Source organism: Bos indicus x Bos taurus, chromosome 5 (genome assembly GCF_003369695.1).
Source record: "Bos indicus x Bos taurus breed Angus x Brahman F1 hybrid chromosome 5, Bos_hybrid_MaternalHap_v2.0, whole genome shotgun sequence".
Classification (NCBI taxonomy): Eukaryota; Metazoa; Chordata; class Mammalia; order Artiodactyla; family Bovidae; genus Bos; species Bos indicus x Bos taurus.
In genome coordinates this window covers 93,546,896-93,565,784 of record NC_040080.1, presented here as the reverse complement: position 1 = coordinate 93,565,784, position 18,889 = coordinate 93,546,896, and the positions used below count along the sequence as shown (strand labels likewise).

The 18,889-nt window shown below is 45.5% G+C and overlaps 1 protein-coding gene across 1 annotated transcript; it reads left to right on the top strand.

The window, feature by feature from the left end:
• Positions 1 to 2,763: 2,763 nt before the first annotated feature.
• On the top strand, positions 2,764 to 18,859 carry AAAS (aladin WD repeat nucleoporin). The gene is made up of 16 exons (XM_027543002.1): positions 2,764 to 3,034; positions 3,666 to 3,793; positions 10,847 to 10,902; positions 11,214 to 11,305; positions 11,492 to 11,538; positions 11,793 to 11,891; positions 12,214 to 12,357; positions 16,574 to 16,694; positions 17,000 to 17,124; positions 17,307 to 17,367; positions 17,510 to 17,600; positions 17,812 to 17,905; positions 17,998 to 18,065; positions 18,214 to 18,295; positions 18,395 to 18,479; positions 18,602 to 18,859. The coding sequence occupies exons 1-16, from the start codon at positions 2,912 to 2,914 to the stop codon at positions 18,827 to 18,829; spliced, it is 1,644 nt and encodes a 547-aa protein (XP_027398803.1). The 5' UTR covers positions 2,764 to 2,911; the 3' UTR covers positions 18,830 to 18,859.
• The last annotated feature ends 30 nt before the right edge of the window (positions 18,860 to 18,889 follow it).

Genomic DNA, 18,889 nt, shown 5'->3' with positions numbered 1-18,889 from the left:
TCCAGCACCACAATTCAAAAGCATCAATTCTTCGGTGCTCAGCTTTCTTCACAGTCCAACTCTCACATCCACACATGACCACAGGAAAAACCATAGCCTTGACTAGACGAACCTTGGTTGGCAAAGGAATGTTTCTGCTTTTGAATATGCTATCTAGGTTGGTCATAACTTTCCTTCCAAGGAGTAAGCATCTTTTAATTTCATGGCTGCAGTCACCATCTGTAGTGATTTTGGAGCCCAGAAAAATAAAGTCTGACACTGTTTCCACTGTTTCCCCATCTATTTCCCATGAAGTGATGGGACCGGATGCCATGATCTTCGTTTTCTGAATGTTGAGCTTTAAGCCAACTTTTTCACTCTCCACTTTCACTTTCATCAAGAGGCTTTTGAGTTCCTCTTCACTTTCTGCCATAAGGGTGGTGTCATCTGCATATCTGAGGTTATTGATATTTCTCCCGGAAATCTTGATTCCAGCTTGTGTTTTTTCCAGTCCAGCGTTTCTCATGATGTACTCTGCATATAAGTTAAATAAACAGGGTGACAATATACAGCCTTGACGTATTCCTTTTCCTATTTGGAACCAGTCTATTGTTCCATGTCCAGTTCTAACTGTTGCTTCTTGACCTGCATACAAATTTCTCAAGAGGCAGGTCAGGTGGTCTGGTATTCCCATCTCTTGAAGAATTTTCCACAGTTTATTGTGATCCACACAGTCAAAGGCTTTGGCATAGTCAATAAAGCAGAAATAGATGTTTTTTTCTGGAACTCTCTTGCTTTTTCCATGATCCAGCGGATGTTGGCAATTTGATCTCTGGTTCCTCTGCCTTTTCGAAAACCAGCTTGAACATCAGGAAGTTCACGGTTCATGTATTGCTGAAGCCTGGCTTGGAGAATTTTGAGCATTACTTTACTAGCGTGTGAGATGAGTGCAATTGTGCGGTAGTTTGAGCATTCTTTGGCATTGCCTTTCTTTGGGATTGGAATGAAAACTGACCTTTTCCAGTCCTGTGGCCACTGCTGAGTTTTCCAAATTTGCTGGCATATTGAGTGCAACACTTTCACAGCATCATCTTTCAGGATTTGGAATAGCTCAACTGGAATTCCATCACCTCCACTAGCTTTGTTCGTAGTGATGCTTTCTAAGGCCCTGACTTCACATTCCAGGATGTCTGGCTCTAGGTCAGTGATCACACCATCGTGATTATTTGGGTCGTGAAGATCTTTTTTGTACAGTTCTTCTGTGTATTCTTGCCATCTCTTCTTAATATCTTCTGCTTCTGTTAGGTCCATACCATTTCTGTTCTTTATCGAGCTCATCTTTGCATGAAATGTTCCTTTGGTATCTCTGATTTTTCTTGAAGAGATCTCTAGTCTTTCCCATTCTGTTATTTTCCTCTATTTCTTTGCATTGATCGCTGAAGAAGGCTTTCTTATCTCTTCTCCCTATTCTTTGGAACTCTGCATTCAGATGTTTATATCTTTCCTTTGGGAACTGAAGCTCAAAGAGTTCAGTGATTTTCCAAAGTTACACAGCTGTAAGAAGAGGAGCCTGCAATTGCATTAGACTCCAATTCTATTAATAACTCCATTGTTATGAATTAGAGTAAGATAAATATCGCTTAAAAATTGCAGCATAGTTGATATACAACATTGTATCAGTTTTAAGTGTACAATTTAGTGATTTGATACTTTTATAGATTATACTCCATACAGAGTTATTATAAAGTATTGACTACTTTCCCTGTGCTATATTGGCTACAATGTTTCAAGTGTACAACACAATGATTTGTTATTTCTTTAGATTATACTCCACACAAAATTATTATAAAACATTGGCTATATTCCTTGAGTACTGCTGTTGTTGTTCAGTTGCTAAGTCGTGTCCCGACTCTTTGCGACCCGACGGACTGTAGCCCTCCAGGCTCCTGTCCATGGGATTTCCCAGGCAAGAATACTGGAATGGGTTGCCATTTCCCTCTCAAGGGGATCTTCCCTGACCAAGGACTGAACCACAGGTTCTTGCTTCTCCTGCTTGGCAGTCGGATTCTTCACCTGGGGAAGCCCGTGTTGACATTACATCCTTGTATTTTTTACTTTGTAGCTTGTACCTCTTAATCCCCTTCACCTATTTTTGCCCCTCTCCTCTCCATCTCACTTTTATTCTGAAGGCAGAATTCCCGGTTTTGGTATTTTTAAGGTCCGATCTCCCTCGTGCCTCACTTTCCTTTTGGTAGTATAACAGTACCCATCTCATGGAGTTGTAAAGATTAGTCAAGCACTTATCATAATAAATGCTCAGGAAATATCAGTTTCCCAACTGTTCCCACTTTTCCTTCCAGGAAGCCTAACCCTGTGGCCTTTAGGTTCTGGCGGGCGCAGTACTCTCCCTCCCAAGGTCTCCCGCCTGACTTTCCTCCTCCGGGTGAGCGTCCCTCAACTTTCCAGCCAGCTGCCCGTGATAAGAGTCGGTATTTTCCTCTGGGCGATTCACAGTTCTGGAAGGGTTTAATTAGGTACTTCCCTGAACGTGGCTTATTTTGAGCTTTTCGAGTGCTGAGAGTGAGTGGGAGACTATGCTGGGGAATTCGGAACTGGGAAAACAGCAGTCTCACAGGAAACAAAACAAAAAAAAACCCGCTGTGACTCTTAACTAGGGGTCAGCGCTGCGGACGTGTCGGCGCCGCTCTTTCTCCCGCCGCTAGGCGGCGCGCCAGGACGCCGGAAGTCGATCCCAGAACTGCGCATGCGTCCTTCTTCTGCGTTGCTCTTCCGTTTACTTTCTTTGAGCTTTGTATTGCCGTTTGTCCCATGCGGCAACCCGTAGGCATCCGAATCTAGCCCGGGAACTAAGAGTCAGAGGAGCGGGGCTCTGGGAGTCTGCTGATTCCGGGACGTCCTCGGGACCGGCAAGATGTGCTCCCTGGGGTTGTTCCCTCCTCCGCCGCCTAGAGGACAAATCACCTTATACGAGCACAATAACGAACTGGTGACAGGCAGTAGCTGTGAGAGTCCGCCTCCCGACTTCCGGGGCCAGGTGGTCAGGGCGAGGAGGGAGGGACCTTTAGGCATGGGGGGCGGTGTTGGAGGGTATGTGGAAGCAGAGGCAGCGTGGCGGGGGTCGGGGGGGGGGTGGGGCGCGTCGCGGTCCCCAGACTGGAGGATTGGAAACAATCTCTCCCAGGTGGAGAAGAATAGAAGAGATGGAATGTGTTTTAGAGCTGGGATTGGAGGATGAGTGATGCTGAGGAGCTGTGGGGCGGGCCTAGCGGGGATGGAGAGAGTGGGGGCGAATCTAGGGGATGTGACTATGCAGGAGGACTTCTGATAAGTTGGAGACAGTATCTGGGACAACTGGGAAGGCCCAACCTGGGGAGTTGGTTCCCCCGAGGTTTTCCTGGCAAGGAAAAGGAAGAGAAATGGACGTTTATTGAACGTTTGTGTGGAAGAAAGAGGCTCTGAGTCAGGTGTTCTCCACAAATGTTTTAAAAATGTGATTTAATAATCACAGCACTCCTATGAAATATTATTCTGGTTTTACCGATAAGGGAGATAAGATTTGTTTCCCCAGTTCCACAAGTGTTTCTTTTGTGGAAATGGGAAACGGGGGTTCAGTAGGGATCTGGAAAGAACTCACTCACTGTCATACCTCTCATTTCTGGCTATAGTGGATTAATCTTCCTGTCCTAAACCTGACTAAGGATCCCTTGAAGACCCCTGGAAGGCTGGACCATGGCACAAGAACTGCCTTCATTCACCACCGGGAGCAAGTGTGGAAGAGATGCATCAACATTTGGTGAGACGTGGCAAAGGGTCTCCTGGGCCATTGGTCTACAGATCCTGGATGCAGTGGGGTCACCATCTCTCTACCCTGGGCTTCCTGGCGCTCTCTAGCTCAGAGCTGTCTGTCATTCAACACATCAAATTATCAGTCCTTTCTGTGGAACTCAAGGCTGTGCAATGGTAGTTCAGTTTCATCTCCAATGACTTGGTTTCCTTTCTGGTTTAATTATGTACAGGGTTCTAGTGATGATTAAATCAGAGAAGGCAATGGCACCCCACTCCAGTACTCTTGCCTGGAAAATCCCATGGATAGAGGAGCCTGGTAGGCTGCAGTCCATGGGGTCGCTTAGAGTTGGACATGACTGAGCGACTTCACTTTCACTTTTCACTTTCATGCATTGGAGAAGGAAATGGCAACCCACTCCAGTGTTCTTGCCTGGAGAATCCCAGGGACGGGGGAGCCTGGTGGGCTGCTGTCTATGCGGTCGCACAGAGTTGGACACAACTGAAGCAACTTAGCAGCAGTGATGATTAAATGAGTAAGTTCAGTTCAGTCACTCAGTCGTGTCCGACTCTTTTCGACCCCATGAATCGCAGCACACCAGGCCTCCCTGTCCATCACCAACTCCCGGAGTTCATCCAGACTCACGTCCATCAAGTCAGCGATGCCATCCAGCCATCTCATCCTCTGTCATCCCCTTCTCCTCCTACCCCCAATCCCTCCCAGCATCAGAGTCTTTTCCAATGAGTCAACTCTTTGCGTGAGGTGGCCAAAGTACTGGAGTTTCAGCTTTAGCATCATTCCTTCCAAAGAAATCCCAGGACTGATCTCCTTCAGAATGGACTGATTGGATCTCCTTGCAGTCCAAGGGACTCTCAAGAGTCTTCTCCAACACCACAGTACAAAAGCCTCAATTCTTCGGCACTCAGCCTTCTTCACAGTCCAACTCTCACATCCATACATGACCACAGGAAAAACCATAGCCTTGACTAGACGAACCTTTGTTGGCAAAGGAATGTCTCTGCTTTTGAATATGCTATCTAGGTTGGTCATAACTTTCCTTCCAAGGAGTAAGCATCTTTTAATTTCATGGCTGCAGTCACCATCTGTAGTGATTTTGGAGCCCAGAAAAATAAAATCTGACACTGTTTCCACTGTTTCCCCATCTATTTCCCATGAAGTGATGGGACCGGATGCCATGATCTTCATTTTCTGAATGTTGAGCTTTAAGCCAACTTTTTCACTCTCCACTTTCACTTTCATCAAGAGGCTTTTGAGTTCCTCTTCACTTTCTGCCATAAGGGTGGTGTCATCTGCATATCTGAGGTTATTGATATTTCTCCCGGAAATCTTGATTCCAGCTTGTGTTTTTTCCAGTCCAGCGTTTCTCATGATGTACTCTGCATATAAGTTAAATAAACAGGGTGACAATATACAGCCTTGACGTATTCCTTTTCCTATTTGGAACCAGTCTATTGTTCCATGTCCAGTTCTAACTGTTGCTTCTTGACCTGCATACAAATTTCTCAAGAGGCAGGTCAGGTGGTCTGGTATTCCCATCTCTTGAAAAATTTTCCACAGTTTATTGTGATCCACACAGTCAAAGGCTTTGGCATAGTCAATAAAGCAGAAATAGATGTTTTTTCTGGAACTCTCTTGCTTTTTCCATGATCCAGCAGATGTTGGCAATTTGATCTCTGGTTCCTCTGCCTTTTCGAAAACCAGCTTGAACATCAGGAAGTTCACGGTTCATGTATTGCTGAAGCCTGGCTTGGAGAATTTTGAGCATTACTTTACTAGCGTGTGAGATGAGTGCAATTGTGCGGTAGTTTGAGCATTCTTTGGCATTGCCTTTCTTTGGGATTGGAATGAAAACTGACCTTTTCCAGTCCTGTGGCCACTGCTGAGTTTTCCAAATTTGCTGGCATATTGAGTGCACCACTTTCACAGCATCATCTTTTAGGATTTGAAATAGCTCCACTGGAATTCCATCACCTCCACTAGCTTTATTCGTAGTGATGCTTTCTAAGGCCCACTTGACTTCGCATTCCAGGATGTCTGGCTCTAGGTCAGTGATCACACCATCGTGATTATTTGGGTCGTGAAGATCTTTTTTGTACAGTTCTTCTGTGTATTCTTACCACCTCTTCTTAATATCTTCTGCTTCTGTTAGGTCCATACCATTTCTGTCCTTTATCGAGCCCATCTTTGCATGAAATGTTCTGTTGGTATCTCTAATTTTCTTGAAGAGATCTCTAGTCTTTCCCGTTCTGTTGTTTTCCTCTATTTCTTTGCATTGATCGCTGAGGAAGGCTTTCTTATCTCTTCTTGCTATTCTTTGAAACTCTGGATTCAGATGCTTATATCTTTCCTTTTCTCCTTTGCTTTTTGCTTCTCTTCTTTTCACAGCTATTTGTAAGGCCTCCCTAGACAGCCATTTTGCTTTTTTGCATTTCTTTTCCATGGGGATGGTCTTGATCCCTGTCTCCTGTACAATGTCATGAACCTCATTCCATAGTTCATCAGGCACTGTATCAGATCTAGGCCCTTAAATGAGTAAAACCCATGTTAATTCAAGAGTTAGTCATGATTAGTATTATCCTCATCATTGTATGTAGGGGTTCAAAGGGCATGTTCATTTGTAGTTTCATGGGCTGCTGCCATACAGGGCTCTAAGTTGTACATATTTATAGACCCACCAGCAGTGAGATAACTATGCTCCAATAAAAACCTAAAAATGAAACAAAGCCAAAAAAAAAAAAGAAACAAAGCCAAAAAAGTGTATGAGAGTGCCTGTTTTCTGACACTTGTCTTTTCAAACTTTGATATTTGATTTTGCATAACCGTTTCATTTGCATGTCTCCTTGAGTGAAGCTAAACTTCAGGTTGTGGTCTGAAAACCCATTCAGTCTTGGATTCTTTCTCTATTTCTGCCTCCATCGAGCTGCTGCTTCTCTTCTGCTGTCTTTTTTTTTAAATAATTATTTGGCTGCTCTGGGTTCTAGTTGTGCAGGATCTTACATCTTCGTTGTGGCATTCGAGATCCTTAGTTGTGCTGCAGGATCTAGTTTCCTGACCAGGGACTGAACTCCGGCCCCCTGCATTGGGAGTATGGGGTCTTAGCCGCTGGATCACCAGGGAAGTTGCTTCCTGCTGTCTTTTATATGCATAGCTTTTTTTTTTTTTAAAGTTCTGTTTATATATTTTATTTTTGGCTGCGCTGAGTCTTCAGCTGCTGTGCGGGAGCTACCTCTAGTTGTGGTAGGCAGGGGTTACTTTTTGTTGTGGGGTGCTAGGGCTTCTCACTGCAGTGGTTTCTCTTTTTGCAGAGCATTGGGCCAGGCATTCAGACTTCAGTAGTTGTGGTGCATGGGCTTAGTTGCTCTGCGGCATGTGGGGTCTTCCCAGTGCAGGGGTCAGACCTGTGCCCCCGCATTGGCAGGTGGATTCTTAACACTAGACCACGAGGGAAGTAATGTCTGTGCTTTTCAATATGCTTTGTAAGTTTGTCATAGCTTTTCTTCCAAGGAGCAAGCGTCTTTTAATTTCATAGCTTCAGTCACCACCTGCAGTGATTTTTGGAGCCCAAAAAAATAAAGTCTGTTACTGTTTCCATTGTTTCCCCATCTATTTGCCATGGGGTGATGGGACTGGATGCCCTGATCTTAGTTTTTTAAATGTTGAGTTTTAAGCCAGCTTTTTCACTCTCCTCTTTCACTTTCATCAAGAGGCTCTTTAGTTCTTCGCTTTCTGCCATAAGGGTGGTGTCATCTGCATATCTGAGGTTATTGATATTTTTCCCGGCAGTCTTGATTCCAGCTTGTGCTTCATCCAGCCCTGCATTTCGCGTGATGTATTCTGCATATAAGTTAAATAAACAGGGTGACAATATACACCCTTATCATACTCCTTTCCCAATTTGGAACTAGTCTGTTGTTCCATATCCGGTTCTAACTGCTGCTTCTTGTCCTGCATACAGATTTCTCAGGAGGCAGGTAAGGTGGTCTGGCATTCCCATCTCTTGAAGAATTTTCCACAGTTTGTAATGATCCACACAATCAAAGGTTTTGGCATAATCATTAAAGCAGAAGTAGATGTTTTTCTGGAACTCTTGCTTTTTCTATGATCCAATGGATGTTGGCAATTTGATCTCTGGTTTTCTCTGCCTTTTCTAAATCCAGCTTGAACATCTGGAAGTTCATGGTTGACATACTGTTGAAGCCTGACTTGGAGAAGTTTGAGTATCACTTTGCTAGCGTGTGAGATGAATGCGATTGTGTGGTAGTTTGAGCATTCTTTGGCATTGCCTTTCTTTGGGATTGGAATGAAAACTGACCTTTTCCAGTCCTGTGGCCACTGCTGAGTTTTCCAAATTTGCTGACATTTTGAGTGCAGCACTTTCACAGCATCATCTTTTAGAATTTGAAATAGCTTAGCTGGAATTTTGTCACCTCCACTAGCTTTATTCGTAGTGATGCTTCCTAAGGCTCACTTGAGTTCACATTCTAGGATGTCTGGCTTTGGTGAGTAATTACACCATCGTGGTTATTTGGGTCATGAAGATCTTTTTTGTACAGTTCTTCTATGTATTCTTGCCATCTCTTCTTAATATCTTCTGCTTCTGTTAGGTCCATACCGTTTCTGTCCTTTATTGAGCCCATCTTTGCATGAAATGTTGCCTTGGTATCTCTAATTTTCTTGAAGAAGAGATCTCTAGTCTTTCCCATTCTATGTTTTCCTCTATTTCTTTGCCTTGATCACTGAGGAAGGCTTTCTTATCTCTCCTTGCTGTTCTTTGGAACTCTGCATTCAGATGGTATATCTTTCCTTTTCTCCTTTGCCTTTAGCTTCTCTTCTTTTCTCAGCTATTTGTAAGGCCTCCTCAGACAACCATTTTGCCTTTTTGCATTTCTATTTTTGGGGGATGGTCTTGACCACTGCCTCCTGTACAGTGTCACAAGCCTCCATCCACAGTTCTTCAGGCACTCTGTCTATCAGATCTAATGCCTTGAATTTGTTTCTCACTTCCACTGTATAATCGTAAGGGATTTGATTTAGGTCATTCCTGAATGGTCTAGTGGTTTTCCCTACTTTCTTCAATTTAAGTCTGAATTTGGCAATAAGGGGTTCACCACCTGAGCCACAGTCAGCTCCCGGTCTTGTTTTTGCTGACTGTATAGAGCTTCTCCATCTTTGGTAGCAAAGAATATAATCAGTCTGATTTCGGTGTTGACCATCTTGTGATGTACATGTGTAGAGTCTTCTCTTGTGTTGTTGGAAGAGGGTGTTTGCTATGACCAGTGTGTTCTCTTGGCAAAACTCTATTAGTCTTTGCCCTGCTTCATTCCGTATTCCAAGACCAAATTTGCCTGTTACTCCAGGTATCATTTGACTTCCTACTTTTGCATTCCAGTCCCCTATAATGAAAAGGACATCTTTTTTGGGTGCTAGTTCTAAAAGGTCTTGTAGGTCTTCATAGAACCGTTCCACTTCAGCTTCTTCAGTGTTACTGGTTGGGGCATAGACTTGGATTACTGTGATACTGAATGGTTTGCCTTGGAAACGAACAGAGATCATTCTGTCGTTTTTGAGATTGCATCCAAGTACTGCATTTCGGACTCTTTTGTTGACTATGAGGCTACTCCATTTTTTCTAAGTGATTCTTGCCCACAGTAGCAGATATAATGGTCATCTGAATTAAATTTGCCCGTTCCAGTCCAGTTTAGTTCACTGATTCCTAAAATGTCAACGTTCACTTTTGCCATCTCCTGTTTGACCACTTCCAATTTACCCTGATTCACCGACCATCCAGGTTCCTATGCAATATTGTTCTTTACAGCATCGGACTTTACTTCCACCACCAGTCACACCCACGACGCGGCGTTGTTCTCGCTTTGACAGCAGGGAGGCCCTCTGCTGTCTCTCAGATGCTGACGTCCTGAACTGGACTTGCACCGCACCTTGGTGTTCACGTGCCTGTTCAGCACCCTCAGTCAGATACTCTACAGGCTCCACACACTCAGCATGTTCAGAATCAGTCTCTGTTTTCTTCTCTATGTCAGCATCTTCCTTGTGTTTTTCGTCTCAAGTAATGCCCTTCCTAGTCATATAAGTGGTTTGAATGTAGGCTTTGGGACAGACAGACAGACTGAATCCTGAGTCTGCTTTTTCCTACCTAGTTCACCTTTGATAATCAACCTTTCACACTCCCTGTTCTCTCATCTAAAAATGCAGTTGATAACAATCCCTGTTGTGTAGGGTTGTGATAATAGCTAAGTTAGATGTTGCGTGTGAAGCTGCAGCCCAGCCCTGGCACAGTGTAATCAGTGTTGGATGCTATAATTATCATCTAGGTGTTTCCCTTGATATTATCCTTTACCTTACTAATGTTGAATTAATCCTCCTGTCCGTTCTACTTCCTCAAGCTCTCAGACTTGCCCTCTTTTCTCAACCCCCAGTGGTTCAGGCCACTTTGGCCTTTCTCTAGATTCCTGAAGTAGCTTCTTAACCTGTTTCTTTCTCTCCATTCTTGTCTCCCTCTAATCTGCAGCCAGATTGATCTTTCTAAAATGCCTGGGTGATCAGTTTATTCCTTAACTGAAACTCCCTTCAGTGGCTTTCCATTCATTGTCTTCGGGCAAGTCCTGACTCCTTGATCTTCACACAAAGCCCTGACAGACCTCTGAGCCTTAGTTGTCTCATTGAGGAAATGGGTAGAATGAAAGGACGGTATAAAGTGTTTGACGTATAGTTGCCACTCATTAAATGGAAATGCTCTTACCTATTTTTTAAATATTTATTTATATATTACTCACTTGGCTGCACCAGGTCTTCATTGCAGCATGCAGGATCTTATAGCTGCAACATGTGGGATCTAGTTCCCTGACCAGGGATGGAACCTGGGTCCTCTGCATTGGGAGTGTGGAGTCTTAGCCACTGAGCCACCAGGGAAGTCCCTGATCTTACTCTGAGTACATGTTTATTGAATGAATGAATGAATGGAGGAACTTAGAGGGGAGACTGAAGGGATCAAAGCTATCTAACTCAGTTCCCTCTCCTCTTCAGGCGTGATGTAGGCCTTTTCGGGGTGCTGAATGAAATTGCAAATTCAGAGGAAGAGGGTAAGTGTGTTTACCTGCAGCCTTCTCTGGTTCTGTGGTTGCCATCTCCCCTCCATATTCTCCGTAATTCATCCCAATACCTGTTGGCCCAGCGCCTTTCCCTTTATCCCTGTATTCCTGGCCCAGTTGTCTCCCCTGGTGCTATCTTCTCTCACCTCTACCTACCCCTCATGCCGCAGATTGGGTGTCCAGATCACTTGTTGGGTGGAAGGGCCTGGAGAGTGCTTGCCCTTGCTCAGTCCTTACCTAGGAAGGTGCCCAGTGAGAGCCCTGTGAACGGTTTAATCACGGCTGCTTCCTCAACCCCACAGTGTTTGAGTGGGTGAAGACGGCATCCAGCTGGGCCCTGGCACTCTGTCGATGGGCCTCCTCCCTCCACGGGTCCCTGTTTCCCCATCTGTCTGTAAGTTTGGCTTCTGCCACTGGCCCTCCCTGCTGCTACTCTCTGCTCCTACCATTTTCTGTGCCTTAGGGTCAGGCTGTGATGGGAAGACGGCAGAGGGTGGGAATGGTCCAGCTCCCCGTGGGAGCTTTGAGGGGATAAGCTCCCTTTGTCCCAGTGCATCCTCTGTCTGCTTTGTCATTACAGCTTAGGAGCGAAGATCTGATTGCTGAATTTGCTCAAGTCACAAACTGGTGAGTGTACCAGCTCTGGGGCTTTTGTTAGAAGGAAGTCCTGAATCTTGAAACTTCTGGGGAGATGGAAAAACAAGGCAGAGACTCCTCCCACCCCTTCCCTGACTGTTCCCCATGTTCTCGCTCCTTCTACCTCCCAATAAAGAAAGAAACAGCAAAAAATGGTAAACGGTCTCATGTGGAAGGCAGCCTGAGCTCTGGGCCCAGGTGTGGCGAGGTGCAGTTCGGACTCTTGACTCTCACTCCTGCCCCAGGTCCAGCTGCTGCTTGCGGGTCTTTGCATGGCACCCCCACACCAACAAGTTTGCTGTGGCTCTGCTGGATGACTCAGTCCGGGTGTATAATGCCAACAGGTATGTGTGGCGCACTGGGTGGGCTCTGACTCTTTTAAGTCTCCATCTCTCAGTCCCCACTTCCTTCTCCAGCTCTGGTGCCCCAGGAGTCCTGCAGTTCCTGAGCCCAGTCCGATGGCTCTTTTCAGAACTGGGGTCAGGGAGGCCCCACAGCTGGATGCATCCTCTTTCCAAACCCAGCCTTTATCCTGTCCTCTGTCCCACCCTACCCCCAGGCACTGGATGGTCTGCTTTCTTCTCTGGGTGTCTGTCCTCAATTACACTCAGGTCCCCTCCCCTTAGTGTCCCTGCTTTGACTCTGTCCCCTCCCATTTCACCCCAGCACTATCGTCCCCTCCCTGAAGCACCGGCTGCAGCGCAATGTGGCAGCCCTGGCCTGGAAGCCCCTCAGTGCCTCTGTCTTGGCTGTGGCCTGCCAGAGCTGCATTCTCATCTGGACTCTGGATCCCACGTCCTTGTCTACCCGGTGAGTTCCAGCAGTCTCTTACCTTGACTCGAGGCCATGGGTTGGTGAGGTCTGGGAGGAAAAGTTCTTTATCCTCACAGCACTTCCCATGGCTACAGAAGCAGACCTAAGGCCAAGGTGGAGGTTCTGCGAAGCGGTAATCTAGAGAAAGGGACAGAACTAGGGGCTTCTGGGATTGTGGGGAGTGTGCACCTGTGGATCATGAAGTGGAAAGAAAGTCTCTTTGGGAGGACTGCCAGATGCAAGTTTAACAGGAGGGAGAAAGGCAATTAATGTAGATATGGAATTAATATGGATTTGAGCTGAAACCAGTGAAAATGGAAAAAGAATCCCCATAAGAACTAAATATAAAACCAGAAACTGGTTCTTTAAATTTTGAATAAAGATTTTGGCTCGCTTTATTAAGGCAAAAGAGAAAATCAAAGTATACTATTTTCAGAATGGGAAAAGAGAGAGAACCACGGATATGGAAGAAAATAGAATTATTAGAGAATATTTTATACATTTAGACCAGCACATTTGAAAATCTAAGGAAATGTTTGATTTTCTACCAAATACGTGTTACCAAAGTGGATGAGTTGTGCCACTAGAAAAGATGACAGACTGAGGTGATTTTATGATAATTGCCTAATTGTCAGAGAAAAGATAATCTCCATGTTATTGGAACTAATCCAGATTATAGAAAAATTTGGAAAGCCTCCTGATTTGTTTCTTCCTTTTAATAAACTTTATATGGACGTAATTTTAGATTTTTGGAAAAGCTGCAAAGATAGTACAGAGGGTTTGGCTATACCGTCACACCATTTCCCCCATTGTTAATATCTGATATTACCATGTTACATCTATCAAAACTAAGAAACTGACATTCGAATGTTGTTATTAACTAAACTATAGACTTTGTTTACATTTCACCAGTTTTCCCATTAATGTCCTCTATCTGTCCCATCCTGATTTGTTTTTTATAAAGTTAATGTGACCCTAAAACTGAAACCTGACAATAGGTAGTATAAGAAAGAAACTATTTGAATACTGATTTTAAAATCCTAAATAAAAGACTACCAAATAGAATCCAAAAGCATATTAAAAAAAAATTTTTTTTTAACCTAGTGGAATTTTCCAGAAATTAGAAACTATTTACCATTAGGACATATATTAAAATGATTTATTACACTGGCAAATTAAGGGAGAAAAATGTTTGTATTAATAAATGCCCTTGAATAAGCAGACATCCTGCTGAATGCATAAAGTAAATAGGAATACACAGAGATGACCTAAACATAAAGAAGTATATACTCAAAATCAGTGGCTGCCATATTAAACCGTGAAATAGGAAATAGTAAAAGTTTTTCCAGTAATGTCAGGATAAAGACAGAGGTATTGTTGCCACCATATTAATCAGCAGTAGTTTTGGATGTTCTTGTGAGTGCAGTAAAACAAGAAAAAGGAATGTGGTAAAGTCTTGAGAAAGAAGATAAAATTAATTTTTTTGGAGATATGATTTTACACCTAGATAAAACAAGAGATTCAACTAAAAGAAACTTTAATCTGGTAAGAAATGTAAGTAGTACCATAATTGGATCCAGGAAACTGAAAAGGTCATAGCTTTCCTTTGTACCAGTAAGAATCAGCTGAGAAACTGTGATGAAAAATATGTTCTATTACAACAGGTCCAATAATTACTATAGGTTACTGGGAATAAATTTTAAATTTATTTAATGTTAGACATCTGAAGAAAGTGGTTGAAAAATATTAAAGGAAGAAGAAAGTGAAGTCACTCAGTCATGTCCAACTCTTTGCGACCCCATGGACTATCCTACCAGGCTCCTCCAGGCCTCCTTCCAGGCAAGAATACTGGAGTGGATTGCCATTTCCTTCTCCAGGAGATCTTCCTGACCCAGGAATTGAACCCAGGTCTCCCACATTGTCGGCGGACGCTTTACCGTCTGAGCCACCAGGGAAGTCAATGTTAAAACAAGAATATTAAACAAAAGCTTAATTAATGGCGGGACATGCTCCTGTATTCCTGGATAGGAAAATTTAATCATAAAGATGTCAAGTTAAGTATATTTCCGATTAGCATTCTACTGAATTGTTTTTGTGAACTGGAAAAAATGCTATTTAGAGTTTTTATGAAAGAATAAATGTGGAAGGCTGGCCACGAATGTTTGCAAAGGAAGCGCATGGACAGGAGACTTGCCTCTAGGCATTGAAATGTTTCATGAAGTCACAGTAACACAAAGATACTGCCATGAGGTCAGACAAGCACATCAGTGTGTCAGAACAACATTCAGGGACAGACCTAGGAATTCATGGAAATTTAATATATGATGAATTTGGCCTGCATTGCAATAGACAAGTTCAGATTTCTTTTTTTTTTTAGTGGTTTTGACATAATTGGCTATCCATTTAGAAAATGATAAAGTTCGGCCTTGCTTCACATTTTATATACAAATAAATTCCAAGCTGATAAAAAAACTAAGTATAAAAATACATAATTAAAAGGACTAGAAAAATATATAGGATTTTTTTTTTTTGCCCATTCAGAATGACAGTATTATTAAAACTGGAATGTTTGATAACATCCATGATTAGCGAGAGTAGGAAACATGGCATAGTGTGGTACAAACTTTTTTTTTTTTAATTATTTTATTTTGGCTGCACCTGGTCTTTGTTGCTGCGTGTGGGCTTTCTCTAGTTGCAGTGAGCAGGGGCTTTCTCTGGTTGCAGTGTGCGAGCTTCTCATTGCAATGGCTTCTCTTGTTGAGACCACAGGCTCTAGGGAACACAGGCTTCAGTGGTTGCGGCTCCCAGGGTCTAGAGCTCTGGCTCAGCAGTTACGGTGCACTGGCCTGTGGAATCTTCCTGCACCAGGGATCGAACTGGTGTCCCCTGCATTGTGAGGCAGATTCTTAACCACTGGGCCACTAGGGAAGCCCCACAAACTTTTCAGAAAATAATTTGTTGGCATATTTATCTTTTGAAAGGTGCAAGTCTTTTACCCACAATTCCATTTTAATACTGTATTCTATACAAATAATGACATGAGTACATAAAGATATAAAGAATACTTTGCAGTACTATATGTAATAAAAAAATCACCAACAACTGAAGTGTCTGTGGAAGCACGACTGAATAAATAATAGTTCATCTATTCAGTGGAATACAGTGAGGCCACTGAAAAGAATGAGATGGATCTCTGTAAACTGATGTATTGTAAAATTAAGAGTAACTTGTAGACTGGTGACCTCATTAGAGCTAAAGGTGGGTGTACAGTTGGGAGGAAAAAGGACAGAGTGGCATTAATTGATAGTAGCCTGCACTTTTTGGGCCAAGTATGTCGCTCTGGAGATTCAGAGCTGACTGACACAGCTGGTGGCCTCAGTTAGTTCCCAGCCTAGTCGGGGAGGTTGCCACACGCGCCATCTTTGATGAGCAGAAAACGAGGCAGAGCACCGAGGAGGGAAGCTAACTGTGACAAGGAAACACAGAGAGGTTTGGGAGCACAGGTTGAATTCTGAGGAGTGGCAGATAACTAGAAAGATAAGAGATTGGAACTGTGAGGTGATGTCATGGGGTATCCTGGCCTCCAGCCAGGATGGGCCTGTGGAGAGATGGTTCTCATCCAGAGCAGAGCATGCATCTCCCCAGCCCAGCACCATAGAACTTTACTTGTCACAAGTTTTGTCTCTTTCGGACTTCCCTGGTGGCTCAGTGGTAAAGAATGTGCCTGTCGATGCAGCAGACACAGGTTCAATACCTGATCCAGGAAGATTCCCACATTCTTCAGAGCAACTAAGCTTGGGAACCTGTGCTCTATTGAGCCTGTGCTCTAGAGCCCAGAAACCACAACTACTGAGCTCCCGTGCCCTAAAGCCCATGCTCTGCAACCAGAGAAGCCATTGCAACAAGAAGCTCCTCTAATGCAACTAGAGAAAAAACCCACGTGGCCACAAGGATCCAGCACAGCCAATAAATAAATGAGTAACAGGAGTAATAAAGTTCTTGTCTGTCTCAGGTTTACCCGCTTTCACCCTTTCTGGGCCTCCTGGTAGCGACTGCCCTTGCTTCCTTCTTGTTTTCCTTTAACTTCCATTATTCTTACTCCTGCATTCAGAGGGCCCACAGGGATGGGGCAGTGTTAGCAGGCGGAGGCAAGGGAGCAGAGTCACAGGGCTTTCTTCTTGTCTTCTGACCCCACGCCGTCTCCCTTCTGCAGACCCTCTTCTGGCTGTGCCCAGGTGCTCTCTCACCCTGGGCACACACCCGTTACCAGCTTGGCTTGGGCCCCTAGTGGGGGGCGGCTGCTCTCAGCTTCCCCTGTGGACGCTGCCATCCTGGTGAGTTGATCCCCATACCTCTTGGGGTCACTTCAGCCACACCCCTCAGACTTGAGGGAACAGCTGCCTTTGCCTGGTGGTGGGAAGTACACTGCGGGAGGCGAGGAACAGTTATCCATTCAGTCTTAAATTTATCCAAGGTGCAGGAGCACCCTGCTCCTCACATGTAAAATTCTGCTCGCTGTTTCCTCCTGTTTCAACCCTCTCCACTTCCTCTCCTCTCTGGTTCTTTGTACCTCAGGGAAGGGGGTCTGTGGGGTGTTGGGGATACTGTCTCCCTGTCTCACTGTCCCCCCGTCTCCTAGGTATGGGATGTCTCAACAGAGACCTGTGTTCCCCTTCCCTGGTTTCGGGGAGGTGGGGTTACGAACCTGCTCTGGTCCCCAGATGGCAGCAAAGTCTTGGCTACCACTCCTTCAGCTGTCTTTCGGTGAGTGTGGGGAGAGCGGAAGTGGGCAGGAAGGATGTGGAGAAAGGCCCTAGGCTTCTGGAACTTCCAGCTGCACAGCCTTCTGTCCCCATTCCCATTCCCCTCAACCTGGGACTGACAGGCAGGGAGGTCTGAGCTGTGAGACCTGCAACTCTAAGCTGTGGCCTGCTTCTCTGGCACAGAGTCTGGGAGGCCCAGATGTGGACTTGCGAGCGGTGGCCTACCCTCTCGGGGCGATGCCAGGTAGGAGGGAGTGTGCGGTGCAGGAGCTGGGGAGGAGGTTGGCTGTACTTGCCCCCCACCTCCTCTACTTCTCTTGCTCCTGTGCGTCCTTCCTGAATTCTCATAGACTACCCTTTTCCTGCCCTTTGCTTCCTGACCTCAGACTGGCTGCTGGAGCCCCAGTGGAAACCGCCTGCTGTTCACCGTGTTGGGGGAACCGCTTATTTACTCCTTGTCATTCCCAGAACGTTGTGGTGAGTCAGGGGCAATACTTCCGGATGCACAATAGCTGGGGTAGTCAGAGGGAGGAAAGAGCCATCTGGAATATGCTGCCTTGAAGGAAAAAGGGAAGTAAAGAAGCTCGGAAGACTTGAGAGGCATTGATGCCTGTGATGGGGAGGAGACAGGGAACCGGGGGAGAGGGGCCCTTTTCCTACACTTAAGAGCACCTGCTCTGATCCACAGGTGAGGGAAAGGGGTATGTTGGAGGCGCCAAGTCCGCTACGATAGTGGCAGATCTGTCTGAGACCACCATACAGACGCCAGATGGCGAGGAGAGGTAAGCTGGGTGGGTGAGGGAAGGACGGAGACAAGGCTGGGAAGGACCACGCAGAGCCCGGCAACCTGGCAACCTGCTGTTCTCACTCATAGACTTGGGGGAGAGGCTCACTCCATGGTCTGGGACCCAAGCGGGGAGCGGCTAGCTGTGCTCATGAAAGGTAAGAGGTGGTGAGGAAGGCCTCTGCTGAGGCTGCACCATCTTCCCATCAATCAAGTGTATCTGTGTCCTGGCAGCAGTTCTGCTGTGCCCCTGCCCTGGGATTTGGCCTCCAGAGTTCCTTCCTATCCCTCGTCCATCTCTTATAGGCAATCCTCGGGTCCAGAATGGGAAACCAGTCATCCTCCTTTTTCGCACTCGAAACAGCCCTGTGTTTGAGCTACTTCCTTGGTAAGTGCTGGGTTCCTCACTGGCCCTCCCATACCAAACCCACATCCCACTATACCTGCCTTCTGCCTCCAGCTGCCTGCTCACCTTCTCTTCGTCTAGTGGCATTATCCAGGGGGAGCTAGGAGCCCAGGCCCAGCTCATCACTTTCCATCCTTCCTTCAACAAAGGAGCTCTGCTCAGCGTGGTGAGTAGGCCAGCTGCTGGGCTGCAGGAGTGGGGAGGAGCTGAGGGCCATGGCTACTGGGTGGCTCTGCCGGAATAGCCCTTCTCTGGGCCCAGGCTGACTTTGCTCCCCTCTCTCTGCAGTGCTGGTCCACAGGCCGGGTCACCCACATCCCTCTGTACTTTGTCAATGCCCGGTTTCCACGCTTTAGCCCAGTGCTTGGCCGAGCCCAGGAGCCCCCCGCTGGGGGTGGAGGCTCTATTCACGATCTACCTCTGTTTACTGAGACATCCCCAACCTCTGCCCCTTGGGACCCTCTCCCAGGGCCACCCCCTGCTCGGCCCCACTCCCCTCACTCCCACTTTCAGTAATAAAAGTGTCCTTTCTTGCTTTCCACTTAATTATGAGACTTTGTCTTTTCCAGTGAGTTG